This window comes from Tenrec ecaudatus, chromosome 3 (genome assembly GCF_050624435.1).
Source record: "Tenrec ecaudatus isolate mTenEca1 chromosome 3, mTenEca1.hap1, whole genome shotgun sequence".
NCBI classification, from domain to species: domain Eukaryota; kingdom Metazoa; phylum Chordata; class Mammalia; order Afrosoricida; family Tenrecidae; genus Tenrec; species Tenrec ecaudatus.
The window spans coordinates 218,700,391-218,718,602 of NC_134532.1; the positions used below are offsets into that span (position 1 = coordinate 218,700,391).

Genomic DNA, 18,212 nt, shown 5'->3' on the forward strand with positions numbered 1-18,212 from the left:
GGGTTCAAGCCAGTCTGCTTAGCTCACCCTCTCAGCTCAGGAACTATGGCCGAGACCTCTCCCCAACACCCAGTCCAGGGGACTCCACCTCCCTCTACATCCAACAGCTGGTGTGAAGTCTGTCTGCACACACACACACACCCAGCCTCTCACTTGCTGGCAATCCCCCAAATCAAGTCCTCAAAGCCCAGCTCCCCCATCCACAGGTTAAACTCAGGCCCCATGATGAGGGTCCCAGCAAACCGCCCCCCACTCCCCAATCAACCACCCAAACTGCTTCCACCCAAACTGCCCCTAACTCAGGTGGTAAGTCTTGAACAAGTCTTGAGACTCCTCCTCAGCTCTACCTTAGATGCTGACACCCCACCCCCATGCTCTACTAGTCGCCCCCCACAGCCCCCCAACAGCAGCTGACACTGCTCTGCCTGGGCTAATCACAAAGCCTCCTAACCCGCCTTCTGCCTCCAGGTCTGCACCTGGGAAGGCATAGCCAGGTCTGCTCAGGAGCTCCCTTCTCGCCCTCCCCCACAGTTCCTGCCTCCTGCATCCACACTGCCCCCCCACCAGGCTGCTTCTGGGACAGCCCCCCAGCTGCTCACAGGCCTATCCATACACAGCCTGGGGAGGGGACAGAGGTCTTCTTCACCCCCTATCCCCCCCCCAAAAAAAAGGTCAGGTTGATGTTTCTATTTGTCAAAGGGCAAAACCCAGAAAACAAAAGTGGATGTCGCCTCACAGGGGCTCCCGAGGACTGGGTAGAACTGCCCCTGTGGGTTTCCAAGACTGTAATTCTTTCTCCCGAGAAGTAGCTGGTGGTTTCGAACTGCTGACCTGGTCCACCAGACTCCTTCTCAGAGGCTAAAGCTAACAGATCACCCTGTTTAGCACTGATGGAAAATGCCACCTGGACCCACCATCAGGGGCGCACCTGACCATCCCCCAGTGTTCTGTGCTCTGCTGAGGGGGCAGGGGATAGGGAAGGAGGGGAAAAGGAGGTGGAGGGCAGTTTACTTCAGCTGCCTTTCTGACTTGTTGGGGTGCCCTAGGGCATGCCAGTATCCAGCCCCACCCAGGCCCGGCCCTGGTCTGCTCTACCCAAACCCTGTGGTCCCAGCAGACAAGCTCAGTTCTGCTCAGTTCACGAGGAGATGACAGGACAGGAACAAGCTAGCAGGCTCTGGGTCTCCGGTTCCTGGCACCCAGCCTGTGCATAGGACTGCCTGGGAGTCTGGGATCAGCTCTCTCTTCTCCCCTGCCACCATCCCAATCAGAGCCCTGATCCCAAACCCCCTCTGCTCTCAGTGAGTGAGGGCAGCTCAGGGCCCTGACCCCAAAGCCCACCCTGACCTCAGTGACTAGGGATTGCTCAGAGTCCTGACCTGGAAGCCCCCTCTGACTTCAGGGACTGGGGCAGAATGAGAGTCTGCTCTCATCCCTGCCTGGGACTGGTGCCTCCACGGCCTGGAGCAGTCAAGGCAGCCGAGCCTGTGTGGGGAGGGGGGAAGAGGAGGACGGGCCCTGTGGCCAGGTGTGTCTCTTCCCCGGACCTCAGTCCCCTCTCCGTGGACGGAGTAGGACTCCATATGTCTCCTGCAGCTTCTGGAACCATGGCTCTCCGCCTCCCTTCCCCAGTGGTGAGACCAGGTCACAGGCCCAGCCTGGTGCGTGTCACTTACTGGTACCTGCCTGCTTCCCGCTGGGCCCTGGGCCCTCCAGGACCCCTCCCCCCATGCACACACACCAATGGTGGCATTGGAGCCGGCCTCTGCGGGCTCAGAGCTGTAGCCAGTGAAAACCTTGTGGACAGTTCCTAGGCCCAGCTGGGAGTAAGCGGTGGAGCTGCCAGGGCCAGCTTCAAGGCTGCGGGGTGTGAGTGGAGTGAAGAGGGGGAAGTGGGGGTAGCTGTGGGCAGCACCCCAGCTGGCCAGTCACTGGCTTGGGTGCCCTTAAGCAGCAGCCACCCCAGGGCCCCAGGCTTCTTAGACAAAACAGAGAAAGTCCAAGGTGGGAGAAGCTGGGCTGGGGACCGCCCCAGTGGCTGCGGCCTGGACTGAGGGGGAATCTGAGAGGAGAAGAGTTGGGGGACAGCTCTGGAGGACACAGCCAGGCTCAGACAGCAAAGCCAGGGAAGGCCCTCCCCCATAGGGCCCGCTCTGAGCAGGTCTGGACTCCGGCTGTGACCAGACTCAGGGGCTGGGAGGGAGGGGGGAACTTGCTATTTGGGGGTGATGCCAAACTTCTGGAAGTGGATCACGGTGCTGGCATCACTGCCTCATCCAGGCCATTAACTTGGCAAAGGTTATGGAAATGGTTCAAACAGAAATACTTTTGTTGCTCATGTCTCTTAACCCACAATACAGCCCCACACCCCAAGGAGAAATTAAGTTTTCCCAGAATCCTACACTGCTAATGATGTTTCCCTCCCTCCACAGCAGCAGCGTCAATGTAGCTGGGATCCTGGCTGGGTCTCCTGGGCACATTGTATCAGCGACTGCCTTGCTGTAGTTTCCCAGAAGCGTCCTGCACTGGCTGCTGGGCGCTGGTCCCTGGCATGGAGTCCGAGCTGCCGGGCACTTGATTCAGACCGTGCTCTACAGGCAGTGGTTCTCAACCTGTGGGTCGTGACCCCTTTGGGGGTTGAACAACCCTTTCACAGGGGTCACCTGACTCATAACAGTGGCAAAATGACAGTGATGAAGTAGCAACAAAAATAATTTTATGGTTTGGGGATCACCACAACATGAGGAACTGTATGAAAGGGTGGCGGCATTAGGAAGGTTGAGAACCACTGCTCTACAGGATCTTCATGGCTGTGACCTTTTCAGATGCCGGTAACCAGGCTGACATTACCAGAGGCCTCTGGGTGGATCTGAACCAGCAGCAGCCAAGTGCCTAGCCATTTGGGCTAGCTTGGAACGCCATCTATTCTACACAATCAACACACACACACCTGCCTTTCTGCCGGACGTGTGTGTGTGCATTTTCCATCACCCTGACGCCTACTTATGCTTGACTGTGACCTCCCTCCTAGGCAATTCCCTTTGATTCCCAGAAGTGTAATCACAGGATTAAAGAGCCGGGAAAATGCAAGGTTCCTGACACCCTGGCTCCCCAGTCACTTTCTGGGAAGGCTGACAGCATCTGTCCCCACCAGCCGCTCCCCTCTCTTCCTGCTGTCTCAGCAGCCTCCTCCTCCTGTCTTCTCTTCCAGAATCCAGCCCCTGGTCTGAAAAGGTCATGCATACCACCTGGGCTGGACAAACCCAAAGCCCTGCCCGCTCACCTGCCCACCCCACAGCTCCTCTCCCAGCCAGCTCTCACCTTGCAGCCTTTGGTTGGCAGTCTGGCTCTCCTCTGAAGTCTCACCCTGCCCCGGTTTGTCTGTCTGTGTCTCTGCACCCACCTTACTGGCACACATGCAAGGGCACCTGGGGGTCTTTGGGCCAAGGGGCTCCTGGGTTCATGACCTCGAGGCTACTGCCACCTGCCGCCTCCCTCCCGGCTCACTTGGCAGTTCCCACGAGTGGCATTCTCTGCCTGTCACCCTCACAGACGCTGAGCCCCCCGCAGCAGGTGTTTATCCTGGAGCTCCTGTCTGGCTGCCTGGAGTACCGGAAGTTGCTGAAGGTTGTGGTGGACGCCTTCTACGTGCGGGATGGGCGGTTCTGCCTGTGGGCAGACTACCATCTCTTCGAGGGTCAGTACTGGACCCCTGGCCACCTGGCTCTGCTCCCTGGGGGCTTCCACAGCCTTCACCTCACATGCTCCTCAAGACTGGGCCCCTGAGTGGTTGGGCCAGGGTGTTCCCCGATCCCACAGACCTGCACACTGAGTCTGCTCTGGGTGGATGCAGCCAGCCTCAGCAGACATAGTCAGGGCCTCGAAGTCAGGGGCACAGACAAGGCTGGGAGAAAATAACCCAGAAGAGGCCAGCGTGGGAAAAGTGACCATCCCTTCACAGGCTAAGCTCGTGACCTCTGACCTCAAGGCCTGCGGACAGGCTTGTAGACGCACTTTGGACTCTCCAGAGGGTGGGGACTGAGATGAGTTACCTTCTCCATACGACTTTCTGAAGCGTGACAACTGTCCCCCCGGGGTGAGGTCCATCCCCACACAGGGCTAGGAGGCCACTGCCCCCATCGGCATCCGTGGAGCTCACACCAGGTGGCACAGAATGGGCCTGGCTCCAAGGACCCTCACTGAACCCAGGAACATTCAGGTCCCCAGTCTCCCTGGGGGGCATCACATGCCTCCACGTGCAAACGCCGCAGGCCACTGTGTCCCTACCTCATCCCCCAGGGGGCCTGGACTGCTGGACTCTGCCCACAGTACTCGCTGGGTCTCAGAGCAATGCCCTTGCGTGGGGCTGTCCTGGTCACCTGGGTGGCAGCTGGTGACTTTGCTTAGGCACCACACACACTGTGACCACGCCACTGGGCCACAGTCCGGGTGGCCCCGAGGCCTTCTGTGGGGTGGTGGTCTGCTCAGCCCATGCTCACACTGTCCCCATGTCCTCAGTGATCTGCTACCTGGCCACCTTCCAGCTGGAGGAGCTTGGCTTCCAGCTCTTCTGCAAGATCATCAAGTCCCAACCCCTGGACAAGATGTGTAAGGTCAGCAGCAGCAGCCCGCCCTACTTCCCCTTCAGAGCTGCAGAGGGGCACCCACAGGGGGTGGGGCTGAAGTTCTGGTTCTATACCCAAGGGCCAAGCTCCACCCCTCCATCATGACCTTTAGTCTCTGTGGAGCCATCTGTGTGTAAAAGGCCCAAGCACCCTCCCTTACTGTCCCCTGCTGCCCATCGCTGTTCTCTCTGCCCTTGCTGCCCCTCACTGCCCACTGCTGCCCCTCACTGCCCTCTGCTGCCCCTTAATAGGCTAAACTTCAGACCTCTGACCTCTCTGCCCACTGCCCTCTCTGCCCCTCACTGCCCACTACTATCCCTCACTGCCCCTTGCTGTTCCACTCTGCCCCCAGTGTCCTTGCTGCCCCTTGCTGCCCCTGGGCTGTTCTCCTGGGATCAGTGACACTAGGTCCTTAGTGCTGCCCAGGGCAGTACCAGCTGGTGATGCGGCATACGTCAGGGCAGGGAGTCCTTGCCTGGCCATCAGGAGAGTCTGGACTCAGAGAGCTGTGCTTGGGCCTCTGGATTCACAAGCTGGCACCAGGACAGACTCTGAGGGCAGGCTGCCAGGGAGAGGCCCCCACAGTGGCCCACCTGCCCTGCCCAGGCCACACCTGTGCCTTCCCACTTGCCGCTGCATGGAGCTGGGTGCAGGCCCCTTGGGATGGAGCAGGCCCTATGGGGAAGCAGGGCACAGGGAGTCCCATAAGGTGCCCCCATGACAAAGTGTCAGGGGTGACACAGGCTCTCAAGCTCTGGTGGGAGCTGGCCTGCTCCTCCTCAACCACCTGGGGCATAACAGCTGCCAGGCCTGGGAGAAAGAAGCTTTACCTAGAGAAGCCTCCCTCATGAGGACCCAGGCCTGGAAGAACCTGACCCAGGAAGAACTGCACCCTGGAGGCCCCTCACCCAGAAGCACCCAGACCCAGGAAGACCCTTCCCCTGGAGGCCCCTCCCCTAGGAGCTATCCGCAGTGAGGAGGACTTCGTGTGCTCAGTGCTCTGAGGGGGCCATCCCAAGACCCTTATTGGAGCCCGTACCCTTCAGGGCTCTGGGGAGGCAGCCAGCCTTGGCTCGAAGACAGGAACAAACGTTCATTACCAGCTGGCCACCTTCTGCCAGTGCTGTGACCAGAGTGATACAGCCAGCAGTGACACTGAGGAGAGACGGTGGTCCCAGCTGGTCCTCCAGACCCTTGCAGTTGCCTGCCATTCTGGGGTGCCACGGTCTGGGGACACTGCCCAGAGGGGACTGAGTGGTCTCGCAGGCCCCCAGGTCTCGAGCCTTCACCTGCTGATGAAGTCCAATCACTCTGTCCACCCACCTGCCTGCCCTCCAGCGCGGTCGCCTGCGGGGGCTGCCCCCACCTCCCCTCCTCTCGCCCCTGGGTGGCACGTGGGCTGGGAGCCTGGGTGGGTAGAGCCTGGTGAATGGTCTAGGGGTGTCCGAGGAAGGGAGGGGACAGATACGGGCTCAGGGGGCAGGTAGCACAGCACGGACAGATGAAACTGAGAAGGGACAGAACAAGGGAGAGGGGGCCATGGGGGCAAAGTGGTGGGGGCTTTGCACCCCAACAGGAGGAGAGGGCCGAGCTGTGCCTGCCTCAGGGAGCTGCTTCCTCTCTGTGGTGTGGCCCACTGGCTTCCCACATGCCCTGTAAGATGGCCATGGGCCAGTCTCCCAGCCATTCTGACTCAGTTCCCTAAAACAGGGCTGTGAGGAGGCAGCCCAGCCCCCTGGGGATTCCTGCTTCCTTCAGGCCTCAGGTCCTTTCCCCCTGCTCCCCACCAGCTCCTCAACTCCCCACTGCTCCCCACAGTTCCTCAAGTTCTTCCTCAACCCTCTGTACCTGTGCACCTGGATCAAGGACGAGTGGAGTCTGATCTATGAGACAACCCACGTCCAGACGAACTGGATCAGTCCCTTGATGAGGTGGGTCTGCACAGCAGGACGGCAAGCAGATGAGGAAGGAAGGTCAGAGGTGCTCTGTGAGGCCTCACACCGCAAAACCGAACTCACTGCCACTGAGTGGATTCTGACCCCTGGGGCACTCTCGGGTGGGCCTGCGCCCAGGGGTCTCTGGAGCTGTAGCTCTTCCCGGGAGCAGGAGGGCTCCCCTCTCTCCCACGGTTTGGTGGTTCAACCTGCTGCTCACCTTGCAGGCAGCAGCCAATCTGCTGCCTCTGCAGGGCTCCTCTGAGAGGTTAGGGGTGGGTTCACTGTGCATGTTCAGATGGGAAGCAAGGCAGGCTGGTGGCATCGTGGGGCTGCTAACGGAAAGGCCAGCCATTCAAACCGCCCCCCGACCCCAGACATCTCTCCGTGGGAGAAAGAGGGAGTTGTCTCTTCCGTAAGGATGCATACCCTCAGGAACTCAAAGGGGCAGCCCTCCTCTGTCCTATAGGGTCACTGTGCGCTAGAATCCACTCAGTGGGTTTGGGGAGGTGTTTTGTTTGGGGTGAGGGACTGGGGGCTCAGAGCAGCCTCAAGCCCCCAGTATCCTCCACGCCAGGTGGCCATCTGAGAAGCTGCCAGCCCACAGGGCTGTGACAGGAGCCACTGGTGGAAAGAGGAAATAGGTCCTCTGGGGACCCCCGCACTGACTTCCTGCAGATGGGGGTGGCCGGTGGTACTAAGGAAATGGCAGCTGCACTCCTGACCACCGAGAGCCCTCTCTGGTATCCAGAAGGCACCACGCCTAGGCCTTTTCCCCAGAGCTGCCCTGGCTCCCCCCGTCCCCTGGGCTCTCTGTGCAGTTGCCAGGGCCCCTCCCTTAGCCCCCCAAAAGCTGCTGGGGTCAGCGTGCCACTGGACATACTTGGGCTCCTCTCCCGGCAGGGGCAGGGCAGGGAGGGACACATGATTACCTCCCTCCTGGACAGCCTCACCTCCCTGTCTGCCCGAGGCATGGGGGCTCAGGGAAGGGATGTGGTCCCTGAAGCTTCCTTTTGCCTAGAAGGGAGTTCCTCAGTTTAGTCCAGCCATACCCTTGGAGCACTGGGATGCCGCTATAGCAGCCGGTGACAGTCCCAGCTTCCCCACCTCCCATCCCGCCAGTCCCTGGATCTAGGGCCTCAGCTAATGCCAGGTTCCCCATTCCTGTGTCCAGATAAGTCCTTCCTCCTCCTTGGTAGCCAGAGTTCTAAGGGGGGGGGGGGACCCTCAGGGCAGCAACAGATGACTGGCAGGACTGGTGTGGATACAGAAAGCTGGGAACACATGCTCCCCAGCTGGGCATGGCCCAGTAAGGGCATGCAGGGCCTCCAGAGGCTCTCCCCAGGGTAGCAGGGGGGACACTCGGCCCCCTCCAGTCTAGTGCCTTGCCTTGAGACTTCATCTTCTCCCACTCGGCACACTCCCCCAGGCCATCTGCTCTGCCCAGATTAACTCCCTACCCCCAGCTGCTCCTCCTCAGAACCCCCCACCATCCCTGCAGAGCCCCCCACCCTCCACTAACCTCCCCACAGCCCTATATTCCCCAGTGAGGCAAGGAAGCACAATGTTTTAGGGGCTCAGGGTCTGCATCCAAAAAAGGAGTCTGCTGATATGTCCCAGGGGGTGCTTAACCCCAGGCCTGCAAATGGGGGGTGTCCAGTAGTAAAAGGGGGGGGGGGCTGCCCTTCCCCCAGCCAAGGCAGTGACTGAGCACCAAGCATTGGAGAGACAGTGACAGACTCAATGCCCCCCACCTCGGGCCCTACTACACTCCCCACCCGCAGACCCCAAGTGCTGGGACTCTCACAGGACCCTGAAGTCCAGCACCCTGCCCACATGCACAGGTAGCAATGCTAACCAACCTCTCTCACTTTGGGCTCTAAGGTGGCAGCCGGAGGTCCAGGAGCTGATTGCCGAGTTGGAGACAATCTTGGCCAATGGGCAGCCTGTCGTGAAGACCAAGGCCAAGGTCACAGAGCCCAAGGAGTTCAAGCTGACTGTCCCCAGGCCCCGTGCCATCCCAGTGCCCGAGCCAGTGCCTGTCGTGGCCAAGCCCAAGCCAGTAAGTTCAGGCACCTGCCACGCTGTGCTCCTGTGGGGGCTTGACGCCACACCCGTGGCAACCTGGCAGTAGCATCATGTGCTGGCTTGACGCACACACCGTGGCAACCTGGAGACAGGAGCATGCGGGCCCCATGGGGTGCTGTACTCCACTGGAGAGCCGTACTTCCCATAGTGGGGTCACTTCTGCAGACACTGAACAAACCTTTCTGCCACTCCCTCCTTGACCCAATTACCTCTGACCTGTGCAAATCACCACTCTCCTCTTCAGTCCTGGGCAGGTCAGGGCGTGAGCCTGTTGGTGTGAGCCCTGGTTACACAGGCCTATCCCCACGTCTGTGCCACTACCTAGAGCCTCTCCCTCCCTCTCTCACCCTCCCTCTCTCGCTCTCTGCCTCATGGGCATGTTGTATCAATCAGTATGTCCTTTGTGACAAGAAGGAAACCGTGCAGTTCTAACAGGGCTAAGCCACAGAGAACCTGCTGGCCCTCCTAACTGTAGTGTAGATGCAGGACAAGCTCTGGTCTGGTTTGATCAGCTCTCCACCTCGATGTCTCTCTCCCCACATCCCATTCTCCACGGGTCAACTTCATCCTTGGGATGGATTTTCTCATTACAGCAAAAAGCCCAGCGTCCCACGCACCCCAACACCCACATTCTAAATTGTCCAGCGCAAGAGGCCAGGGGCCAGAATCTAGAGCCATCTAGGAGCCAGAATTTTTAGTAGACATCTGATGGGCTCCACTGAGTTCCCATGTCTACCCTTGAACCGATGACCTTGACCAACAGTGCAGTGTCCTGACTGGTGACGGACCCCCTTCTGAGGACTTGGGGGCTGTGGACTCAACTACCCAAACCTAATCCAATTCCTCCACAGAATTGAGAACTCCGTGGGACAGTAAGGGGAGAGCCCTGGGCAGTCACCCCACTTCCACGACACTTCAGGACTTACCATCTCTCTTCCCAGAAGGCCTTTCACAAACCCCTCAACTAACTCAGTTCATTTCCTTCTCGTTGATCCTAGCTGCATTGATCCACAGCACCAATTAAGAGTGCATAGTTGTCATGACCCGTGTGTCTGCATCAGACCTCAACCATCTTGTTGGCCCTGCCACAGTTCTGGCTCAGAGAAGGCCCTTGGTAAATACTTGTTGGGTAGAAGGATGGCTGCTTAGATGGATGGATGGATGGAACGATGGATGGATGGATAGAGGGTGTTGTTAGGTGCCATCGAGTCAGCTCCAACCCATAGTGGACACAGCAGAATGAAACATCGCGCAGGCCTGCGCAGCCCTCACGACTGTTCCTAGGCTGAACCCATTGTTGCAGCCGCTGTGCTGATCCATCTCCTCGAGGGTCTTCCTCTCTCTCACTGCCCCTCCACTTGACCAAGCAGGACGTCCTTCCCCAGGGATGGGTTTCCTGACAACGTGTTTGAAGTCTGTAAGACGAAGTCTCGCTAGCCTTGCCTGCAAGGAGCACTCTGGCCGTACTTCCGGCACAGATCGGGTTGTCCTTGCAGCAGTCTATGTACTTTCACTGTTCTCCAGCACCACCGTTCACACGCATCCCTTCTTCTTCGGTCTTCCTGCTTCAGTGTTCCACTCTCATATGCATATGATGCAGTGGAGAGCGCCATGGCTGGGTCAGGCGTACCTCAGTCCTCAGTCACCTCCTTGCTCTTCAACACTTTAAAGAGGTCGTGTGCAGCAGATTTACTTAATGTAATTCATCTTTTGTTCTCTTGGCTGCTGCTTCCATGAATATTGATTGTGGATCCAAGGAAGAAAAAATCCTTGACACCTTCAGCCTTTTTCCTATTTAACATGATGTGCCCTATCGGTCCAGGCATGAGGATTTGGGTCGTCTATACATTGACGTGTAATCCAAGTCCTCCTCACTGTCAGCAAGCTAGGTTGGGTCAGGTGCACATCACAGGTTGTTAATCCTCCAGTCCTGATGCCACACTCTTCTGCATATAAACCTGCTTCTCTGATGAGTCCACCACTTGTTTGTTGGCTTGTCACACTGTGATGGCTGTGTGTTGCTGTGAGGCTGGAAACGATGTCACTGGTATTCCAAATGCCAACAGGGCCACCCAAAGTGAACGGGTTTCAGCAGAGCTTCCAGGCTGAGAACCGACTACCAAGATGGGCTCAGCTGTCCGCTTCACACGAGGGGCCACTGCCCATCTTAGGCATGGCGTCGACACGTCATCAGATCATGAAGCCGAACGAGTGGAAGCAGAACACAGTTGGAGAGTGTGCTGGAGGACAGGCCCCTCAGGCAGCGGCCATTAGAACTGTGAGTGAGGGAGAGCGTGGAGTCGCCATGGTGGCATGACTAGGCAAGCCCTGCGGGAGCGGAGCCTCCAGGATCTTCACTTGTTGATGGGACACACTAGTCAAGGTAAGGAGAAATAGCTGCAGAGATCTGCTGGTGCTCAGATCTCGGAATGTGCAGATTATGAAGCTAGGAAAATTGGAAGACGTCAAAAGTGAAATAGAACACATGAAGATCAATATCCTAGGCGTGAGTTGAAAGACACTGGTATCAGGAGATTCTATGATTTACGGTGCTAGGAATAACATAATCAAGAAGAATAGGGTGGCATCCATTGTCAAAAAGACATTCCAAAACTAATCAAGAAGTACAATACTGTCTGTGATGGGATTGTATCCATCCACCTTCAAGGAAAGCCAGTCAACACAACTATTATTCAAATTTACAGGCCAACAACAACTCATAGTGACCCCACTGTGGTATGGTGGGTTCCTGAGACTGTAGTCACACACACGCACACGCGCGCACACACACACACACACACACACACACACACACACCATAGGTTTCTGAGAATGTAACTTCATGGGAGTAGAAAGCCCTGTCTTTCTCTTGAGGAGCAGCTGGTGGTTTCAGACTGCCGACCATGCAGATCGCAGCCCAACTTATCACCACTACACCACCAGGGCTCCCCACAAAAGTAGTGAAGAAATTGAAGAATTCTACCAACAGCTTCCGTTTGGAAATTGATCAAACATGCGAGATGCATGGACAATTATTGGAGATCAGAATGTAAAAGTGAGACAAGAAGGAACAGTAGTTGGAAAATATTGACTTGATAGAAGTGAAGCTAGAGATCGCATGATAGAATTTTGCAAAACTAACAACATGTTCACAATAAATATCTTTCTCAACAACACAAAAGGTGACTATGCGCATGTACTTCTCCAGATGGAACGCACCGAAATCAAATCGACTACATCTGCGGGAAGAGAGGAAAGAGTAGCTTAATATCAGGAGTATAAAGTAGGTCAGGGCCGACTGTGGAATAAACCATCACTTCCTCATAGGTAAGTTCAGGATAAAGCTGAAGAGCACGCAAATAAATCCACAGAGCCAAAATATGGCCTTAAATGTATCCCACCTGAACCTATTAGAGAACATCGCAAGGACTGATTTAACGCACTGAACACTAATGATACTCAACCTGATGAGCTGCGGGAGGACATCAAGAGCATCATTCATGAAGAAAGAAAAAGGTCCCTAAAAAGACAGGAAGGAGACACAAGATCAAAGTGGATGTCAGGAGAGACTCTGAAACTTGCTCGTAATCACAGGGTAGCTAAAAGCTGTGGAAGAAAAGATGAAGTCAGAGGGCTGAATAGAACATTTCAAAAGACAGCTCTAGAAGGCAAGGCCAAATTTTTTTTTTAACAATTTATTGGGGCTGATACAATTCTTTTCACAATTCATACATATACATACATCAATTGTATAAAGCACATCTGTACAGTCTTTGCCCTAATCATTTTTTTCTCTTCTTTTACATTTTATTAGGGACTCAAACAACTCTTACCACAATCCATACATATACATACATCAATTGTATAAAGCACATCCATACATTCCCTGCCCCAATCATTCTCAAAGCATTTGCTCTCCACTTAAGCCCCTTGCATCAGGTCCTCTTTCCCCCCCACTCCCTCCCCATTCCCCCCTCCCTCATATACCCTTGGTAATTTATACATCGTTATTTTGTCATATCTTGCCCTATCCGGAGTCTCCCTTCCCCCCTTCTCTGCTGTCCCTCTCCCAGGGAAGAGGTCACATGTGGATCCTTGTAATCAGTTCCCCCTTTCCAACCCACTCACCCTCCACTCTCCCAGCATCGTCCTTCACACCCTTGGTCCTGAAGGTATCATCCACCCTGGATTCCCTGTACCTCCAACCCTCATATGCACCAGTGTACAACCTCTGCCCTATCCAGCCCTGCAAGGTAGAATTCGGATCATGGTAGTTGGGGGGAGGAAGCATCCAGGATCTGGGGGAAAGCTGTGTTCTTCATCCATACTACCTCACACCCTAATTAACCCATCTCTCCTAAACCCCTCTATGAGGGGATCTCCATTAAGGCCAAATATTTTAATGAAATGTGCACAGGCCTGGAATTAGAAAACCCAAAGGGAAGGATGCGCTCATCAGATCATAAACTGAAAAAGCTCAAGTGAAAATTCAAGCCTTGAGTTGCAATCTTGAAAAATTCTATGGACAAAATAGTAAGCGGTGCACGTAGTACCAAGAGAAGATGGAAAACACACACAGAGACACTGTATCAAAAAGAACTCACCCACAATCCACCGTTTCAGGAGGGAGCATAGGAGCAGGAACCAAGGGGGCAGGAAAATGACGTTCGAGCTGCTCTGCGATGCACCTTTTGGCACTAACCCACAACAAGGCTCCAGGAACGGGTGGGACACCACTGAAATGTTTCAGCAAGCTGATGAAGCACTGGAAGCACTCACTCGTCTCTGCCAGGAAATGTGGAAGACAGCTACAAATGCAGAGATCCGCATTTGTGCCCATTCCAAAGAAAGGTGACCCCACAGAAGGCTCAGACTAGAACAATGTTGACATCACGCGCAAGTAACATTTTGCTGAAGAGCATCTAACCGTTGCAGCAGTGCCTTGACAGGGAGCTGCCAGAGGGTCGGGATACCCTGCTGATGTCAGATGGACCTTGGCTCAAAGCAGAGAGTATCAGAAAGAGGTTGACTTGTGTTTTGTTGGCTGTGCCAAGGCATCGACTGTGTGGGTCATAACCACCTGGAGAAGAATGGGGATTCCAGAGCACTTCATCGCCCTCCTGCGGAACTTGCACGAGAATCAAGAGGCAGTGATGCAGACAGAGCAAGGGAACAGCACATGGTTAAAAATCAGGAAAGGTGTGCATCGGGATGGTATCCTCTCATCATACGAATTCAGTCTGTACGCTGAGCAGATCATCAGAGAAGCCGATGACACGAAGAAGAGTGCGGCATCAGGATGGGAGGAAGGCTTGTTAACAACCTGTGATAGGCAGGTGTCACAGCCTTGCCTGCTGAAAGTGAGGACTTGAAGCACATGCTGATGAAGATCAAGGACTGCAGCCTTCAGTCTGGATGACAACTCCATGTGAGGAAGAGCCAAATCCTCACACCTGGACCAACAGGTAATCTCATGATCAATAGAGAAAACATTCAAGTTGTCACAGACTCTGGCTTGTTGGATCCACAATCAATGCTTGTGGAAGCAGCAGTCAGGAGATCAATAGACAAGTTGCATTAGTCCATCTGCTGCACAAGACCTCTTCAGAGCACTGAAAAGCAAGGGTGTGACTTTGAGGACTCAGGTGCGCCTGACCCATGCCATGGTGTTTTCCGTTGCCTCGTGTGCGTGTGGGAGGTTAGACACTGATTAAGGAAGACTGAAGAAGAACTGATGTACCTGAACCGTGGTTCCAGAAAACAAGATTGAAAGCACCATGGACAGCTAAAAGGACAAACCATCTGTCCTGGAAGAAGGACATCCAGAGCGCTCCTTAGAGGCCAGGGTGGTGAGACTTCATCCCACGTACTTTGAACACGTGGTCAGGAGAGCCGGTTCCCTGGAGAAGGACGTCATGTTTGGCAAGGTGGAGGGGCAACCGGGATGGGGAAGGAGATGGACTGACACAGGGGCCACCACCACACAGGGCTTGTGGATGTGGGAACAATGGTGAGGACGGTGCAGGACCACGCGGTGGTTCCTTCTGTCACTCACGGGGTCGGTACGGGTCAGAACTGACTCGACAGCACCGACAGCTGATTGTTGGCTCAGCACACAGATGGAATCAGTTCAGATACACGGGCCGTAGGTGTAATGGTCGATGAATGTATTCATGGAATGGTGGCTGGGTGGCCTGGTAGGTGAATGTGCGACTAGATGGTGGAAGGATGGAATGGTAGATGAATCTGTGGCCGGTATGGTAGGTGGGATAATTGATGAACAGATGGGTGACCGGGGTTTCATGGCCAAGCAGCCCGACCGTTACCCTGTCTTAGACATTTCAGACCCCAGATTCTCTAGGCTCAGTGTGTTTCTGGTCATCCTAACTCTGTCTCTATCCCTCTGGCCCCTTGCCATGTTCTGTCCTCCATAGCTGTGGACCTCTCAGCACCAGCGGTAGACATTTGCCAGCCCCCTAGTGCTCACCTGGTGACTACAGTGTGACCACCGTTCTCACCTTCCTCTCCCGAGGTGTTCAACACCAGCTCACAGCCCTCTCAGGCGCCTGTCTCATCTTTGCCGCCCCGTTGAGATCGTTCTTAAAACTGCACACTGTAAATCAGACCGGTGTCATTGGAGAAGCAAAGCTGTTGTTTGCTTCTCAAGGGATGTTTCTGATCGAGGCTTCAAGATGCTCTCGTACAACCGTTTCCAGGTCCGTCCAGCCCCTCCGTGGCTCCAGAAAAGTCTAGAGTATGAAAGCTTGGAATTCTCTTTCGCGGTTTCCTTTCTTGACCGGGACCCTTCTGTGGGCTCTTGGATAACAAGCTCAGTAATGGTCACCAGGCGCTCGGTAAACATGTAGGGAGGTGTCCAGCGAAGGTCTAGGCACCAAGGGCTCAAGGGCACAATCACACACCACAGGCAGCCATGGGTGTCTCCAAGGAGGGACTCCGACAGCGAGCAGGCCGCGTAGCGTGTCTCGTGTGCCAGGTTGGTGACCGATGCCAAGGAGAACATGATGGTGCAGGGGGCAGATCTAAGATGTGGTGGTGCCCTGGTGCCTCTGGGTATCAGGCAGCCACATGATGTGCCTTTGAAGCGAAGGGCTGAAGAGATAAGTGCATGGGCCTGGGGGATACGTGTGAGCCAGGGAACCCACCTAGGCCAGTGGCCTGGGACGGTGACTTCCCCAAGTGCTGTGGTCAGCCAGGAGGCCAGAGAGGCCAGAACCGAGTGAGGAGGCTGGAGAGGAGAAGAGCAGGTGTGGGGGCGTGACTAGCCCCACCCTGGCGGGGACTTTGCATCTGAGTGGGTTCACAGGCTGCCCAAAGGAGAGGTGGTTTCTGGCAATGTTTGGAGGCAGGCGGGCAGGGTTTGCCGAGAGACGGGCATCAGGCAGGCGCCAACGACCGGACCAGAGGAAGGATTCCGATGGTCGGAGAGGGATTTGGCCCCAATGCTGGGTTTGTGATGCCCGCCAAACTTGCAGGTGGGGAAGGCCTGGCGTTCGGAGAATGGAGGCAGGGCTCCGGAGTCCGGGTAGGCAGGCCAGCTCCCCAGAAACACACCATGGACATGGGGCCCCCCACGGCCACAGGCCACCTCCCAGGGCTGGACCCAGGGGCCCTGGGACCCTGGTCTCTACAGTGGACAGACAGGGGCCCCTCCCCTTCATAGAGTCCAGAATATGCCTCTTCCCCTCCATCACGCTTCCTGGTCCGCTGCCCGCCCACTCTCCTGGGCTCTTCCTCCTGCAGTCTCCGTTGTCCCTTGACACCCTTTGCCCAGCCGCTCCCCCCACCCTGACTCAGATGACTCACACCCAGTGGACTCACCTCCCCAACTCTGCCCTGCCCAAACCTGCAGTGGACCTGGACAGTGCCCTCCCCCTCCCCCATCCCCCTTGCTACCAGCCCTGCCATTTCAGACCCCTGGCCATCTTCACCCCTCTGACGGGGCTCCTCCTCCACCACCCCACAGATCCCACGGAGCACCTACCAGCTGCCCAAGGAGCAGGAGCTGCTGGAGATGAGCAAGCGGTACAACCGGCGGAAGGCAGAGGTGAGCGCTGTCCTGCTAGTGGGCGGGGGGCACTCAGGCCAAGGCACCAGCCAAAGAGACAGGCAGGGGGCTCTCTGCTGAAAGCTTTGTGGGGTGGCAGAGAAGCCGGGTGAGGCTGGGAGAGGGAGGAGGAAGATGAAGAGGTGGGGAAGAGGCTGGGGGAGTGGGGAGGGAAGGAGGATGGCCAAGAGCAAGAGGAGGAAGAGCTGAGGGTGAGGCGGCCCACCTGTTGCTGCAGGAGCTGCTGCTGAAGGCGAACGTGGAGGAGCTGCGCTGCGCCATGCCCAGGGCCCGGGGGACACCCCCGACGCAGGTGAGGCCACACCAGCGTCCCTGCAGGTGCCCTGCCTGCCACCTCCCAATAAGTCCCACGAAGGGCTATCAAGGGGCCAGTGGCCAATGTCTCAGGTAGACAAAGGCATCAGGTAGGTGTAGGTGGGGCAGAGGCAGGTACAGACAGGGCAGCAGCCCCATTGCCAATGTCTCAGGGTTTGGGGACCCTCACCCTGAACCAAGGATGGTTCTTTGTGAGGAGCCGTCTCCTACTGTGTGTGCGTATGTGTGTACGTGTGTGTTGTGGTGTGTACGTGTGTGTTGTGTGTGTGTAAGTGTGTGGGGTGTGAGTGTTGTGTGTGGCATAATGTGTGTGGTGTGTGTGTGAGTGTGTGGTATGTGTGTGTGGTGTGTGAGTGTGTGGTATGTGTGTGTGGTGTGTGAGTGTGTGGTGTGTAAGTGTGTGGTGTATGTAAGTGTACGTGTGTGTTGTGTGGTAAGTGTATGGTGTGTGTGTGGTGTGTGAGTGTGTGGTATGTGTATAAGTGTGGTATGCGTGTGTGGTGTGTGTGTAGTATGTGTGGTGTGGTGTGTTTGTAAGTCTGTGGTGTATGTGTAAGTCTGTGGTGTGTATGTGTGTGTGGTGTGTATGTGTGGTGTGGTGTGTGTGTGAGTGTGAGCAGAAACATGGGGGCAGCGGCTGAGGAGGGACTGGCTCTCCCCCAGTGGTATCCCATCTCCCTGCCAAGAACCCACCTACAGGGCCCCCCCGCACAGATGTAAGTGCCCCCCCCACACACACACACACACACAGCAGCCAGACTCTGGGGTTTTGCCAGCTGTCGCCTCCTGGGCGTGACCACAGAGCAGCCCTGGATCAGTTCTGGGCCAGCTAGCCCTCCAGTCCCAACTTGGGCAAGCCAGTGTGTCCACCAGGAAAGGGATTTCAGAAACCAGGATAGGATAGTGAAGGGTGACTGGAGTCGGAATGGAGGGGTCCCAGGTTCACCACTCACTCAGGGTCCTTCTCAACTGGGGTGGGAGCCCCTGGTGGGCCTGGGACCCAGCTCCCTCCCCATTCTGGTTCCACAGAGCTCTGAGAAGAAGCTGCACATTCAGGTCCCAGCCCGGATCCGCAGGACACCGACACTGACCTTCTATAGGGTGAGGGGTGCACAGGCCTCCGCTGTGGCCCTGGGTGGGAGGTCCACACCTTCCCCCTGGCAC

The 18,212-nt window shown here is 56.2% G+C and overlaps 1 protein-coding gene across 1 annotated transcript in view; it reads left to right on the forward strand.

Moving 5' to 3' along the window:
• CFAP99 (cilia and flagella associated protein 99) overlaps window positions 1–18,212 on the forward strand; it is a 33,540-nt gene that overhangs the window by 2,815 nt on the left and 12,513 nt on the right. The window contains exons 2-8 of the mRNA XM_075543611.1: window positions 3,553–3,697; window positions 4,519–4,613; window positions 6,444–6,556; window positions 8,444–8,621; window positions 16,632–16,712; window positions 16,951–17,025; window positions 18,078–18,149. Of these exons, the coding sequence (XP_075399726.1) occupies window positions 3,553–3,697; window positions 4,519–4,613; window positions 6,444–6,556; window positions 8,444–8,621; window positions 16,632–16,712; window positions 16,951–17,025; window positions 18,078–18,149 (759 nt within the window). The remainder of the gene's footprint in view (window positions 1–3,552; window positions 3,698–4,518; window positions 4,614–6,443; window positions 6,557–8,443; window positions 8,622–16,631; window positions 16,713–16,950; window positions 17,026–18,077; window positions 18,150–18,212) is intronic.